Source organism: Scyliorhinus torazame, chromosome 2, assembly GCF_047496885.1.
Source record: "Scyliorhinus torazame isolate Kashiwa2021f chromosome 2, sScyTor2.1, whole genome shotgun sequence".
Classification (NCBI taxonomy): Eukaryota; Metazoa; Chordata; class Chondrichthyes; order Carcharhiniformes; family Scyliorhinidae; genus Scyliorhinus; species Scyliorhinus torazame.
Window position 1 is genome coordinate 117431161 of NC_092708.1, and position 16127 is coordinate 117447287.

The window sequence follows — 16127 nt, forward strand, 5'->3', positions numbered from 1 at the left end:
GAGCAAGAGAAAACATGAAGGATTTGGGAAACTGGCACGTGCGGGAGAGAGCCAGTGTACAAAGCTATGTAACATATCGTTTTACCATGTATATATCTTGCTCTGTGCAATTTCTTGCTATTTTGCTACGAGGGGGGGGGTCATTGTTTGTAAGGCTGAAAAATTGTGTTCAAAAACTTCAATAAATATATTTTTTTTAAAAAGAAAGTGAGTCTGGGGAATTAATAATGGAAAATAAGGAGATGGTAGAAGAATTGAACAGGTATTTTGCATTAGTCTTCATTATAGAGGATACAAATAACATTCCAGAAAAGCTGTAAATCATTAGTTGGAAGAAAGAGAGGAACTCAAGAAAATTACAATTACCAGGGAAGTGTTAGCAAATTGTTGGAACCGCGGCTGACCAGTCCCTGGATCCTGATAGACTTCATCTTAGGGTTTTAAAAGAAGCAGTTTGTGAGATAACTGATGCGTGGGTTTAAATTATCCAAAATTCACTCAATTTTGGAAGTTTCCATTGGCGAATGTAACTCCTTTATTGAAAAACGGAGGGAAACAGTAAAACAGGAAACTACAAGCCAGTTACTTAACATCGGTCTCAGGGCCAATATTAGAAAATATTATTGAGGACGTTATAGCAGAGCATTTAGATAAATTCAAGGTAATCAAGCAAAGTCAACATTGTTTTGTGAAATGGAAATTATGTTTAACCAATTTAATGGAATTCTTTGAAGTCTCATGTGGTATGGATAAAGGGGAACCAGTGGATGTACTGTACTTAGATTTCCCGAAAGCATTTGATAAGATGCCACATCAAGTTGTGAAGAGGACATAGGAAGACTACAAAGGGATATAGATAGGTTACGTGAAATCTGGCAAATTAAGAATAATGGGGGGGAAATGTACGATTCTGAGGGGCTCTTGGCAGGATGGATGTGGAGAGGATGTTTCCTCTTGTAGGAGGATCTAGAACTAGGGGTCACTTTTCAAAAAATAAGGGATCGCTCATTTAGGACAGAGATGAGGAGAATCTTGTGTTCCTGGAACTCTCCCCCCAATAGGCAGTGGAAGCAGGGTCTTTGAATATTTTAAAGGCAGAGCTAGATAAATTCTTGATAAGTAAAGGGGTGAAATGTTATTCTGGGGAGGTGGGAATGTGGAGATGAGGTTGCAAACAGTTCAGCCATGATCTTGCTAAAAGACGGAACAGGCTGGCAGAGCTGAGTGGCCTATTCCTGCTCATACGTACGTACGTATGTGTGTATGTATGATCAAATTCATGAGGCCTTGAATTCTGCATTAACAAAATGGGAATAGGTCTGCTCTGTTATCCAGAGCTCACCAATTCCATTGGAATCACATGGCTTTGATAAGCGTGCAATCTAGATGTCCGGTCATTAGTAATGGAAAATAAAATTCCCTTTCACACATCTGGAACAGTGCACAACTGCATTACGCTTCAGGTAGTGTTATGCCTTGGGGAAAACACACAAGTTTTTACATAATGAACACGTGAACAATTCTCACTAATAATGAAGGAGACAAACAGATACAATATTTTCGCAATTATATTAGCAGTAGTTATGAACAGTAGCATTCATCAAAAGCCCAGTTACACCTCATTCATCAAAGTTTAACTTTCCATAGAGTTTTTACAGTGAGACTATCAAGGTAAAAGTGGAAGCTTTCTTCAATTAATTGATTGCTTAGGAATATCACTCGGGTGGGGTGGGTTTGTGGCATGGGGGAAGTTGTAATGGTGTCCTCAACAGCGCACACACTGGAAAATCATAAAACCACTATGAGGAATGTCTGGATTTCTGTATTATTCTGCGTATGTGCAAATTTCCAAAGTTGCTGTGAATTTCACTGGAATAATGACAAATATTGATAGCACCACAGTCATTACCACTATAAAATTCTGGCCAGTAAAAGGACTGAATAGCAAGCATATGACTGTTGCTAAGATTACAGGACCACAGTTTAGTAAGAGAGTAGAATGTGATTATAGCCATATCCCAGTGCGTTTTAAAATTTAACTCTTTGAATTTCTAATATTTGGAAAGTAAACCTACAATCTAAATGATTAAATAGATTTTTAAAACATTTTGTATTGGTCTAATTTTGCCTGGATCAGATGTGGTTTTCCTTCAATTCTGACTTGAAACTTATGGGCAGAATATTTTCAGTATTATTCAGTGTTCTCAGCAGCTAAATTCTTAAGGAGGGTTTAAAATTTAAAAGATAGCAGGCAGTATAACTATTGAGTAAGAGGACAATGATAAAAACTTACAACCCACACTAATCTTGATGTTTTTAATAATTGAAACAGAAAGATAGGACGCCATTTTTAATTGTTAGATTGTAGTCTGTGCAATAACTTTTTAAAATAAACCAAAAGAAAAGTAAACTTGAAGTTCAACTCATCACTTCCCAAAGTCCTTGAAGAGTGAAACCATCTTTCAATTTTTCGATTGCAATCCCCAGTTCCTCTGAATAAACAGGTTCACGGTCTTGTTGCTAATGTAAAGAAAATATATAACATTAAATTTAGTTCCATAAAATGTAGCAGTAGCCATATTCAGGATATAATCGCAGTAAGCAATTGGCTAATCAGAAGTTGGGAATACCTTATTAGTATCAGCAAAGTAAGCCTAGAAAAGAAGAGAAAAATTAAATTTGCACCATGAAATTTTATAGTAAGAAACAGAAAAAGAACCTGCATTTATGTCTTTTTGTTCTGAAACAGAGTTGTTGGCGAGAAATGTTAACCGTTTATGTCTCTTCAGATGATGTACGATTTTCTGACTATTTCTGGCATTTTCTATTTTGAACCCTTCTTGCTGGTTGACACCAGAATATTTTCATAAAGAAAGGCAAGGGAAAGAAACATGGTACAATAGTGTAGACGTCAAAATAAGCTAGTCCTGCATAAGGTTTCCTGTTGGTATTGGGATTTGTACTTATACGAGTGTCTGAACTACCTGTACAAATTCTGGCCATAAATTAACAAAGGACAAAAATCTGTAGCTCACATGGAGCATTCGCTACTTTAATTGTAAAATGAAGGAAATAGTTACAATGGATAATAAATATTTCCAATTATGTGGTATGAGGAGACAGTAACACCACTTAGGCACCTGTCTTAGCCTGTTTGCAAAAGTGATCTTAATGGACAGATACTACACTATTTTATTATGAGATTGCAAATCAAAATATACATGACTATTGTAATGGAAGAGCTTTTTTATTCATAGTACTAATTACAACCTCTAGTCAATATTTTTGTTTTCAATTAATATATTTTCCAAAAACTTGAATTTAACATTGAATGATATAAAATTCTATATACCCTCTAGATTCTTTTCATGCAGTGAGTGAATTTATTTTTAATGAGCACTCACCACAAATGCATCAGTCTGTTCCTCTGGTTCAATTTCTACATCATCTTGAACTTGCTCAACAGTCAAATCCTCAAGTGGCTGAGGCTGTAACACAACCATTGACACAGTACATACAGATCCATCATTTTATCTGTATTATTTAGCCCTTGAGACATCCGAGAATAAATTAATTCATTTTCAATTAGTTTTGTTCTATTTCCTCATTAACCAGCAGAATGAAATCTAACCCAATGTCAACAAAAATAACCGTGACCAATCACTATGAGAAATACAGCTATGCTTTTATAAGTTTTACTGCTATTTTACCAAGTAGCATGATAGCTTACAGATTTATTGATTTACTGATTTATTTATTCGGTACGTTTAAGAATTGATGCACAAGGTAGCGTGCCTTAATGACTACCGACCGGTGGCCCTGACATCTGTGATCATAAAATTCTTCGAGCGGCCAGTCATGAGATGGATCAATGCCAGCCTCCCAGATAGTCTCGATCCATTACAGTTTGCCTCCCGCGGCAACCGATCCACAGCAGATGCTATCTCTCTGGCTCTACAATCAACACTCGAACATCTCGACAACGACATCTACGTCAGACTACTGTTCATACACGACAGCTCCGCCTTCAACACCATTATCCCGACAAGACGAATAACCTAACTCTGCAACCTTGGACTTGACCTCTCCCTGTGCAGCTGCATCCTTGACTTCCTCACCAACAGACCACAATCTGTCAGGATAGGTAACAGCACCTCCTCCACAATAGTCCGCAACACCGGGGCCCCGCAAGGATGTGTGCTCAGTCCTCGACTGTACTCCCTATACACACACAACTGTGTGGCAAGATTCAACTCCAATTCAATCTATAAGTTTGCAGATGATACGACTGTGGTGGGTCGTATCTCAAACAACGACGAATCAGACTACAGAAGGGAGATAGATCACTTGGCTGAATGGTGTACCAAAAACAACCTCTCACTAAATGTTGGAAAGACCAAGGAACTGATCATCGATTTCAGGAAGCGTAGCATGACCCCCCCCCCCCCCCTCCTCCCCCGTCTACATCAATGGCTCCGAAGTGGAGATGGTCGATAGCTTTAAATTCCTCGGGGTTACCATCACCAACGGTCTGTCCTGGTCCACTCACGTTGATGCAACAGTCAAGAAAGCTCAACAATGTCTCTACTTCCTACGGAAGCTAAAGAAATTCGGCATGTCTGAATCGACTCTCACAAACTTCTACAGATCTGCCATAGAGAGCATCCTACCCGGCAGTATTATAGCTTGGTATGGCAACTGCTTGGCCCAAGGTCGTAAGAAATTGCAGAATATGGTGAACTCACCTCAACACATTACAAAGGTTTGCCATCCTTTCATTGATTCTGTCTACACCTCCCGCTGTCTCGAAAGGCAGACAGCATTGTCAGAAACCCCTCACCCCCAGGCTTTGCCCTTTACCAAACCCTTCCACCAGGCAGAAGGTACAGAAGTCTGAAGACCCGCACATCCAGACATAGGAACAGCTTCTTCCCTACAGCTACTAGACTCAACGACTCTCCCTTGGACTGATCTGTTCCCTGTAAGAACACTACTCACGACGCCCTATGCTGCTCGTTTGGCCCTTGTTCCGCACTGTAACCAATCACTATTTGTTGATGTACCATTTGTCAATGTACGCTGTTGATTATTCTTTTGTCTACTATGTACGTACTGTGTACGTTCCCTTGGCCGCAGAAAAATACTTTTCACTGTACTTCGGTACATGTGACAATAAAAATCAATCAAGTATAATTCTTAAATTCAGTACATAGACAGAAAATGGAATATCCACAAGGCTAAAGTCATTGTTTCAGATAAAAATATGAGAATTGCTGTAAAAATCTAACATTGTTCAAGTTGCATAAAAGCCCTCGTAATGAATAAGTCATTGCTCCACAACACATTTAGTAATGAGAAAGTATCAGAATCTTAGCAACAAGCAAGGTTAATGCAGAACACCTTATCTTTGTAGGATTGGTACAAATATAAAGTGGCTAACAATATGATCTTTGGCACTAGTAGTTTTACTGCACAGTGTACTGGCTCCCTGCTTCATGGGGCATCTACACTCTAAGATGAGAGACTAAGGCTTACATTATTACCATAGTCTCGGCAAGTATACCATTGTAATCCTGGAACAAGAATCAGATATCAGCACCACTAAGGGTGCTCTGTTTCCTACAGTTTGCCCTGCAGATAAACTATGGTATCACACAGGTTGCAGAAAGTGCAGGCAGTCTCAACAAAGCTTAGATCATCAGAGAATAGAATTTACAGTGCAAAGGAGGCCATTTGGCCCATTGAGTTTGCACCGGCCCATGGAAAGATCACCGATCTAAGCCCACATCTCCACCCTATCCCCGAAACCCCATCTAACCTTTTTGGGCACAAAGGGCAATTTAGCATGGCCAATCCATATAACCTGCACATCTTTGGAGTGTGGGAGGAAACTGGTGCACCCGGAGGAAACGCACGCAGACACAGGGAGAACGTGTCGACTCTGCACAGACAGTGACCCAAGCCGGGAATCGAAGCTGGGACCCTGGAGCTGTGAAGCAACTGTGCTAACTACTGTGCTACCCAAAGGTGATACCAAGCAAGAGTCAGATATCTTCCCAAAGAAGTGCTCCATCAGTTTTACTGGTGTTACAATTAGGCACGGAGTAGAATGGCTCTTACTCCTTTTTTGACGGCAAGTTTTTTTCGAAAGGATATGCTTGCCAATTCAGTGAGTGTGGAAGTGTTCAAAGTGTTGTGACTGTAAAAAAACATACATGGACAGGTTTCCTCAAGTTTTTTTTTTAAAGCAGAGGATAGTATTTATTGTACTTAACTCCAGCTAAATAAAAATAATAAAAGAGCTCTCACTTCCACATTCCCACACACCTTCAAGGGTCACACACACCAATAGGTTACAGAGTGGGAAGAATAGATTAATTAGTCTTTTTAGAGTTCAGTAAAAGATGAAGGTCTTGTGGCTGATGATTTGAATGGTTCCAGGCAGAGCTCGCTAGTCCTTCTCAATCTGGTGCTGAGTTTATTTAAATATATTGACAGATAATTTATCTTTTCTTCTGGTGACAGCAGCTGCTGGGTTGATTTTAAAATAACTTTGCCTCTGGCATGTGGATAGTCAAACAACAAAAAGGGCTCAAGTTTGGAAGATGGGGAAGGGGAGAGGTAGAGTGTCTACTCTGGGACCTTCTGTCCTCTGGCTCGTCTGTTCGGATCTGTGATCTGGAGAAAACAGTCTTTTACACACAAAATATTGCTAGTTAACTTGTCACATGATCCTCTTTCTCCAACTAACCAGTTATTCAAATTTGGTTTGTTTAGTGGATTCCAGGTGCATGGTTTCAACTTGGTTAGAATATGGCAGGGTGATTTTTTTTCCACATAGAGTCCTTTGTTTGAAGTGATTATGTCTAATGCTTGTTCCCTATTCAGGTGCTGTTTGGATGCTCTATGAATGGAGATTTTGTTCATTAAATTTCTCCAGGGTAATTATCTCTGATGGTGTTTTCCTAGACAGGCTCACTTCACTTATAACTTTAGAATTTGTTATGTACAGTGATGCAAATGTTCTTCTATCTTAGAAACGGCTGATTCAAGTCATTGGAATGTGATTTCACACTTTTTAAAACTCAGTGTTTTTCAGCCACAGTCATTTTTGATATAAAGCGTGACTTTATCATAGAATTTACAGTGCAGAAGGAGGCCATTCGGTCCATCGAGTCTGTACCAGCCCTTGGAAAGAGCACCCTATTTAAGCCCACACCTCCACCCTATTCCCGTAACCCAGCAACCCTATCTAACCTTTATGGACATGAAGAGCAATTTACATAGAATTTACAGTGCAGAAGGAGGCCATTCGGCCCATCGAGTCTGCACCGGCTCTTGGAAAGAGCACCCTACCCAAGGTCAACATCTCCACCATTTCCCATAACCCATTAACCCCACCCAACACTAAGGGCAATTTTGGACACTAAGGGCAATTTATCATGGCCAATCCACCTAACCTGCACATCTTTGGACTGTGGGAGGAAACCAGAGCACCCGGAGGAAACCCACGGGGAGGATGTGCAGACTCCGCACAGACAGTGACCCAAACCTGAATCGAATCTGGGACCCTGGAGCTGTGAAGCAATTGGGTTATTCACAATGCTACCGTGCTAACATGGCCAATCCACCTAACCTGCACATCTTTGGACTATAGGAGGAAACCAGAGCACCCGAAGGAAACCCACGCACATACGGGGAGAATGTGAGACTCCGCAGACAGTGAGCCAAGCCGGGAATTGAACCTGGGACCCTGGAGCAGTGAAGTAACAGTACTAACCACTGTGCTGCCTGTTATAACACTGACAACATATTTACTTCAACACATGACACTGCGGAAGCACAAACATACTGTATTGTGCGTACATACTCAACAGGTTAGTCAAATAAAAGCTTGGCTTCATTGCTCTGGCCTTAACATTGAAAATTCTGAATTCAGCAACATTCTCAGTAATTATCTTAATCTGCCTGAAAGGAAAAGAACTCTCAGAACATAACAAACAGCTATGAAAACTGACTGACTGCCAATGAAGAGCACTGCTCAAAGACAGCATTGCAAGTAGGAGCACATTACTATATTGTTGGTTCTCTAATTGCTTTTGCTTTAACCAAGGATGGATGGTGAAAGTTTGTATCTGTTGTAATTTGTAAAAGGTGATAAAGACTGGCATGGACATATTCTGCACATGGACTGCATTATCAGTCCCAAAATGTATTTTGTATTTATAACTGTGTAGCCCTATCTTGTGTCCATAATAAGCGGAATCTAATTCCCGACTCCAGAGAGGCAGGCTGGGTGGTGTTTGAGGTCCCATATAATTGGGTGCAAAGGCATGGGGGGAGAGCCCATCCATTGCCTTCCTGAATTCCGATTAGGTCAGGGGCTAGGAATGTTGAGGACTACCTTCCTGCCTGGAGGACAACTGAGGCCGTTAAATGACCAGCATTAAGGCCACTCAAGGACATCATCCCAACGCTCCTGGCACTTTACCAATGGGGGGAGGGGTGCAACGAATGTGGAGGCCAGAGGAATATTCTGATGGCCAATTCTGGGTTCCTTTCCAACTGGGCACCCTGTGGCCTACAGGGTATCTGCCTAGTGGCAGATGCCAGCTCACTGGAAGAGTCCCTCACCCCTCTCCACAGATGGCCACCATACCTGTGTGATATGGTACGAATAAAGTAATGGCATGATGGGAAAACTGGTCAATGGGAAGACTGGTCAAAATATTTGATACAATGTAAGAAATGCTGCCCTAACCATTTCAGACCCCTGTAAGACTAATAAGGCCGACTCTACATAATTTGAAGTATGAATAAGATCAGAGAAGGTCAAGCCATTCCAAAATACCGGACCTCGGCAACTCCTGATAAGACTAACTCGTCATAACCCAGGGCCGTAGGAATAAGACAAGATAAGGTCAGGAAGAAATAAGTCTCCTCCGACCGCTCAATGTTCCCTCCATGGACAAGATAATGGTGTGAGTGATGCGACAAAGATCCCAATAAAGTCAGCAGGCATTGCTTCCATTTCTACTTCCGATCGAATTCCTGACTAAGCTGTAGTCACGTATTCTTGATAATGATAATGTATAAATACTGAACTGATTTCCTGTAAAAGCGCGGACTTGAGAAGGAATCAGCAAGTTTCACTAATTGCTCTCTGACCTCAAGTTTCAGCCATTACTACATGCAATCGTTTTGTAAATAAAGCCTTGTTATTTTGTCTCAACGAGCGTTGTTGAATCTTTCTACTACAGAAGCGGGAAAATATTGACTACAACACCTGGTTGTGCTGATCGGACTGCAGTGCTGCTGGTCCTCCAATTGTCTGACAGCTCTTAGAGGTGGGCTCACCTTTAAAGTTCAGGGAACTCCAAAGGCAGGCAGATAACTGCCTGATTTTAAAAAAATGTTCCCAATTAAGGAGCAATTTAGTGTGGACAAATCACCTACCTTGCACATCATTGGTTGTGGGGGTGAGACCCAGACATAGGGAGAATGTGCAAACTCCACATGAACAGTGATCTGGGACTGGGATCGAACACAGGTCATCGGTGCCATGAGGCAGCAGTGCTAACCACTGTCCCATTGTGCAGTTGGATGACTGCCTGAATGGCATTTATTCCCATCAGGGTTCTTGGAAATGGCCGCGAGGTTGTAACCAGACTGGTGGCTGGGGCGCCACCACTGCCATTAAATTCAGCCCATTGCAACAGTTGTTTTTATTCTACTAAAAATAATCACAACTTACCAAATTTAAATTATAACTATAATGAATATTAATATTAGAATATAACAAATAATGGGATTTCCGGTGGCGTCATGTAGGAGGAGGTCATGCATTGGGTAGCTCCCACCAAGGTATTTATTTTGTGGCCTTTTTTGCCCAGTTCCCGGGTTTTGTTTGGTGGTTAATCTCTTCCTATAAGAAAGTACAGGAGGTTGGGCAGCACGGTGGCACAGTGGTTAGCACTGCTGTCACATGGCGCCAAGGTCCCAGGTTCGATTCCTGCTCTGGGTCACTGTGTGGAGTTTGCACATTCTCCCCGTGTTTGCGTAGGTTTCGCTCCCCCCCCCCCCAACCGAAAGATGTGCAGGGTAGGTGAATTGGTCACACTAAATTGCTGCTAAATTGGAAAAAATGAATTGGGTACTCTAAATTTATTTATTTTTTTTAAAGTACAGGCGTCCTGGTGTGAAAATATGTCCAAAAAAGACCACAACCAAGAAGTCTATGGGTGGAAATACCTCAAATGATTCGGAGCTTTCGCGTCGAGCCTCAGCAGGAAAGCTCAGCAGTTGCAGCCACCCTGATCATGGCAAATGAGCTAACTGGGGTGCTGACTGCGGAGATTGAAAAGCAGTTGGAAAAACAATTTTAGAGACAACGGAGAGCGATGGTTGATATTCTCCATAAGTCGATTGAGGCGATGCTGGGTCCTGGCTGTGAGAAAGTGGAGAGGACTTTGGAAACTGTAAAGGAGCATGGTGAGGTGTTGAAAGGGGTGGAAGAGGCTTTGTCGAGGCACTGCGACCAAATTGTCTCGTTGAAGGCTGAGATCTTGGTGATGGCAGACAAGAATAAGAAGCTGAGGGCGAAAGTGGATGACCTGGAGAATCGGATGAGAACCTCAAGATTGTGGGGTTGCCCGAGGGTGTGGAGGGCCCAAATCCAATTGCCTATTTTTCACAGATGTTTGGTGAGGTGATGGGGGAAGGGTGTACTGGCATCCCCTCCAAAGTTGGATAGGGCCCATTGAACACTCCAGCAGAAGCCCCGGGCAAATGAGCCACCACAAGCTGAGGTGGCCAGTTTCCACAGCTTCCAGGAGAAGGAGCGGATCCTGAAGTGGGCCAAGGAAAATCACGACCTGAGATGGGAAGGAAGCCATGTTAGAAAATATCAGGATGTCAGTGCGGAGCTGGTGAAGAAGGGGCATCCTTTAATAAGGCCAAAGGGGTTTTATACAAGAGTGGAGTGAGGTTTGAATTGGTGTACACGGCAAGTCTGCGTGTTACCTTCGGGTCACAAGACCATCACTTCGATACTGTGGAGGAAGCAGTATCTTTTCTGTGGCTGGTTTAGCACAGTGGGCTAAACAGCTGGCTTGTAATGCAGAAAGGCCAGCAGCACGGGTTCAATTCCCGTACCGGCCTCCCCGAAAAGGCACCAGAATGTGGCGACTAAAGGATTTTCCACAGTAACTTCATTGAAGCCTACTTGTGACAATAAGCAATTATTATTATATTATTATTTTGTGACAGAGCATGCATTGGGGTTGGGTTAAACAGGCTCTGAGTGGACTTGTTATGGTAGTTTATGGGAAGGTTTTGGAGTATTTTGTACGTATTTGTTGTTGTTTCTTTGCTTTTTTGGGTTGGGATCAGGTTGCTTTGCTTAAGTTGTATGGTGGGGGATGGAAGGCTAACTGTTTTGTGGGATATTGTTTAAGTCAGAATTTCTCTTTTCTTCAAAATATATGACTCCCAATGGGATGGTACTGTTGGTGGGGGATTTTTGTTGTATTTTTGAGCCGGGACAGGTAGGGGTATTTCTTTCTCTTTTTTCAGCCCTGGGAAGGGGCTACCTTGCTTGCTTTAAAGTTTTAGCTTGCGAATGGGAGCGAGGTGGTGGGAGACGCGGTGGCCTGTTGAACCTGTTTTTGTGGTTCAGTGAGCCTAGCATTTTTGTTTGGATGGGGGTTGGTTTGGGGGGGGGGGAAAGAGGGTTAGTTTTCTGACGGATTTTCTTTGGTTCCTTTTGTGGGTTGGTTTGTTGGCCATCTTGCGTGGGCTTTAGGGAGGCGCTTGTTAATCCTTTGTGGTGAAATGGCTATTTCCGGGTTCAGGGCGGGTCGGAGTCCCCCGGTTCAGTTGGTCACCTGGAACATAGATTGGGGGGCCCAGTAAAAAGGTAAAACGTTTTCTCTCACCTAAAGACTCTGAAGGCTGATGTGGTGTTATTGTAGGAGACTCAACTGTGGGTGAGGGACCAGACCAGGCTGCAGAAGGGGTGGGTGAGCCAGGTTTTTCATTCAGGCTTTGACAGCCGGGCCCGGGCCTGGGGCCACGGGGGGGTGGGACACAATTTTAATCAACAAGCGGGTTCGTTTTCTGGCGGGCAAGGTAGTGGCAGACCCATATGGTGGGTATGTGATGGTTACTGATTTTTGGGGGTGATTTAAATTGCGTGCTAGATCCGAAGATGGACCGTTCTAGGCCGCAATCATTGGCGCTTTCGGGGGTGGGTAGGGCACTGCTAGCATTTATGGAACAGGTGGGATTGGGGGTGGGGGGGGGGGGAGGTCCATAGAGGTTTATACACCCAGGGGGGTAAGGAATTCTCGTTCTTTTTTTGATGTTTGATGTGTAGACCAGGATTGACTTTTTTCTGTTGGATAGGCTCTTCTCCCTTGAGTGAAGTAGGCAGAATATTAGGCCATTGTCATCTCGGATCATGCCCCTCATCTGGTGGACTTGGTTTGGAGTTGGGTCTTGTTCAGTGCCCGTCGTGGAGTTTAGATGTAGGGTTATTGGCAGATTTGGGGTTTTGTGGGTGCATGTCCAAGCCAATGGTGAGTATGTGGAATTCAATAGCAATGATTCTCTCTTGACTCCTATCTTTTGGGAGGCCTTGAAGGTGGTGATTAGGGGAGAGATTATATTGTACAAGGTGCATATAGAGAGGAGGTAAGGGCGGAATGGCAGAGGTTGGTGAATGAGATCTTAGGGGTGGACCACAGGTACTCGTGTGACCCTCCTGTTGAGCAGGTAAAAGCTGCAAACACAGCTTGATCTGTTGTCTACAAGGTAGGCGGTGAGACAGTTGCATTGTTCAAGGGGGTCTGTTATGAGTATGGGGAGGTCACCCATTTGTTAGGTCGTCAGCTGCTGTGGCCTCCTGGGAGATTATTGAGGTTAGGGATTCGAGTGGAATCACCCCAGACAAAGTCAACATGGCACTTGAGGCTTTTTGCAAGAATCTTCATAGGTCGGAGCCATTGGTGGTGGTGGTGATGGGGGGAACATGCCAACATTCATAGAGGGTTGGAGATGGGGGTTGAGACACGTGAAGGATTGGCGGCCCCATTAGGCCCTGAGGAGAATTTGGCTGGTATTGGGCAGATGCAAACGGGTAAAGACCCTGGGCCAGATGGGTTCACAGTAGAATTCTATAAGAGGTTTGCAGCTCAGTTGATCCCGTTGCTGGTAGACATGTTTAACGACTCTCTATCTCCCTGCGGTTATATTTTTGCTGACCTCACTGCAGTTGAAAAGGATAAGGACCCAACGGGTGTATGGGTCATACTGGCCTATCTCGCTGCTAAATGTGGATGCCAAGATACTGGCTAAGGTACTGGCAGTAAGGCTGGTGCCCTGTCTCCCGAAGGTGATTATGATGGACCACACCGGCTTTGTCAAGGGTCGGCATTTGTCAGTCAATATTTAAAGACTGTTGAATGTGGTTCTCTCCCTACCTGAGAAGCACGCACCGAGGTGATTGTGTCTTTATATGCCAAGAAGGCATTCAACAGGGTGGAGTGGAGGTATCTCTTTGAAGTTTTGGAGAGGTTCGGTCTTGGGCCAAAATTGATTTCATGGGTATGGTTATATAGGGCCTCATTGGATGGTGTTCATACCAATGGACACTGTTCTTACCTGGACACTGTGTTTCAGGAGGCAGTCACACCTGTCAGAGTAAGTAAGTTTAAATCCTGCCAGTGGCCAGGGACAGCAGGGTGTGACTGCAAGTCAGGCAGGTAAAGGGAACCAGCAGTCAGGAACTCAGGAGCCTCAGCCCCTGACTCTGTCCAACAGGTATGAGGCACTTGCTCCCTGTGTGGATGGCGAACAGGGCTGCAGGAAGGATGAGTCAGCTGACCAAGGCACCATGGTTCAGCAGGCCATTCAAGGGGAGGGAGTAAATAGGCAAGTTGTAGTTGTAGGGGATTCTATTATCAGGGGGATAGATAGTATCCTTTGTGAGCAGGATAAAGAGTCCCCCGCATGGTATGTTGCCTGCCCGGTGCTAGGGTGCGGGACATCTCTGACCGGCTTGAAAGGATACTGGAGAGGGAGGGGGAGGATCCAGTTGTTGTGGTCCATGTCGGTACCAACAACATCGGCAAGTCTAGGAAAGAGGACGTGTTTAGAGATTATAAAGAGCTAGGATTCAAATTAAAAAACAGGTCCTCAAGGGTCATAATCTCCGGATTACTGCCCGAGCCACGTGCAAATTGGCATAGGGAGGCAAGAATCAGGGAAGTTAACACGTGGCTGAAAGAGTGGTGTGGGAAAGAGGGGTTCCTTTTCATGGGACACTGGCATCAGTTTTGGGACAGGGGGGACCTATACCGTTGGGATGGTCTCCACCTGAACCGAGCTGGGACCAGTGTTCTGGCGAAAAGAATAAATAGGGTGGTCAATAGGACTTTAAACTAAAGATTGGGGGGGGGGGGGAAAAGGGAAAGTCAGGGAACCAAGAGGTGAAGTAATCAGTGGGAAGCGTAGCTGCTTAGGAATACAAAAAAGCACGAAAAGACAGAACTCAGGAGAGGTTACGAAAGTCCCCATCCCACAAAATATGACACAGTGTATGGAAAGGCTCAGTAAACCAAGGTCCACCACACTAAGAAAACAAAAAGGGACGGTCAATAGAGAATTAAAGGTGCTATATTTAAATGCGCGCAGTGTACGGAACAAGGTAGATGAGCTTGTGGCCCAGATTGTGACTGGCAGGTATGATGTGGTAGGCATCACAGAGACATGGTTGCAGGGGGTTCAGGACTGGCATTTAAACATCCAGGGATTCACAACCTATCGAAAAGACAGGGAGGTGGGCAGAGGGGGCGGGGTTGCCTTGTGAATTAGGAATGAAATTAAATCATTAGCACTAAATGACATAGGGTCAGATGATGTGGAGTCTGTGTGGGTAGAGTTGAGGAACCACAAAGGCAAAAAAACCATAATGGGAGTTATGTACAGGCCTCCTAACAGTGGTCAGGACCGGGGGCACAAAATGCACCACAAAATAGAAAGTGCATGTCAGAAAGGCAAGGTCACAGTGATCATGGGGGACTTCAATATGCAGGTGGACTGGGTAAATAATGCTGCCAGTGGACCCAAGGAAAGGGAATTCATTGAATGTTTACAGGAGGGCTTTTTGGAACAGCTTGTGATGGAGCCCACGAGGGAACAGGCCATTCTGGACTTAGTGTTATGTAATGAGCCAGACTTGATTAAAGATCTTAAAGTAAGGGAACACTTAGGAGACAGTGATCATAATATGGTAGAATTCAATCTCCAATTTGAAAGAAAGAAGGTAGGAGGCAGTGATCATAATATGGTAGAATTCAATCTCCAATTTGAAAGAAAGAAGGTAGAATCAGATGTAAAGGTGTTACAGTTAAATAAAGGTAACTACAGGGGCATGAGGGAGGAACTGACGAAAATCGACTGGGAGCAGAGCCTAGTGGGAAAGACAGTAGAACAGCAATGGCAGGAGTTTCTGGGAGTAATTGAGGACACAGTGCAGAGGTTCATCCCAAAGAAAAGAAAGGTTATCAGAGGGGGGATTAGGCAGCCATGGCTGACAAAGGAAGTTAGGGAATGCATCAAAGCAAAAGAGAAAGCCTATAATGTGGCAAAGAGTAGTGGGAAGTCAGAAGATTGGGAAGGCTACAAAACCAAACAGAGGATAACAACGAGAGAAATAAGGAAAGAGAGGATCAAATATGAAGGTAGGCTAGCCAGTAACATTAGGAATGATAGTAAAAGTTTCTTTAAATACATTAAAAACAAACGGGAGGCAAAAGTTGACATTGGGCCGCTCCAAAATGACGCTGGTAATTTTGTGATGGGAGACAAGGAAATAGCTGAGGAACTAAATAAGTACTTTGCGTCAGTCTTCACAGTAGAAGACATGAGTAATATCCCACCAATTCCGGAGAGTCAGGGGGCAGAGTTGAATATGGTAGCCATCACAAAGGAGAAAGTGCTAGAGAAACTAAGAGGTCTAAAAATTGATAAATCTCCGGGCCCAGATGGACTACATCCTAGAGTTCTAAAGGCGATAGCTGAAGAAATAGTGGAGGCATTAGTTATGATCTTTCAAAAGTCACTGG

General features: G+C 43.6%; 1 protein-coding gene across 8 annotated transcripts in view; it reads right to left on the bottom strand.

The window, feature by feature from the left end:
* Positions 1–502: 502 nt before the first annotated feature.
* bbs5 (Bardet-Biedl syndrome 5) overlaps positions 503–16127 on the bottom strand; it is a 99151-nt gene continuing 83526 nt past the window's right edge. For all 8 annotated transcript variants that reach the window (XM_072475894.1, XM_072475901.1, XM_072475893.1 and 5 more), the window contains 3 exons: positions 3405–3488; positions 2631–2654; positions 503–2520 (listed from right to left, as the gene is read on the bottom strand). In XM_072475894.1, the coding sequence (XP_072331995.1) occupies positions 2419–2520; positions 2631–2654; positions 3405–3488 (210 nt within the window). In that variant the 3' untranslated portion in view covers positions 503–2418. The remainder of the gene's footprint in view (positions 2521–2630; positions 2655–3404; positions 3489–16127) is intronic.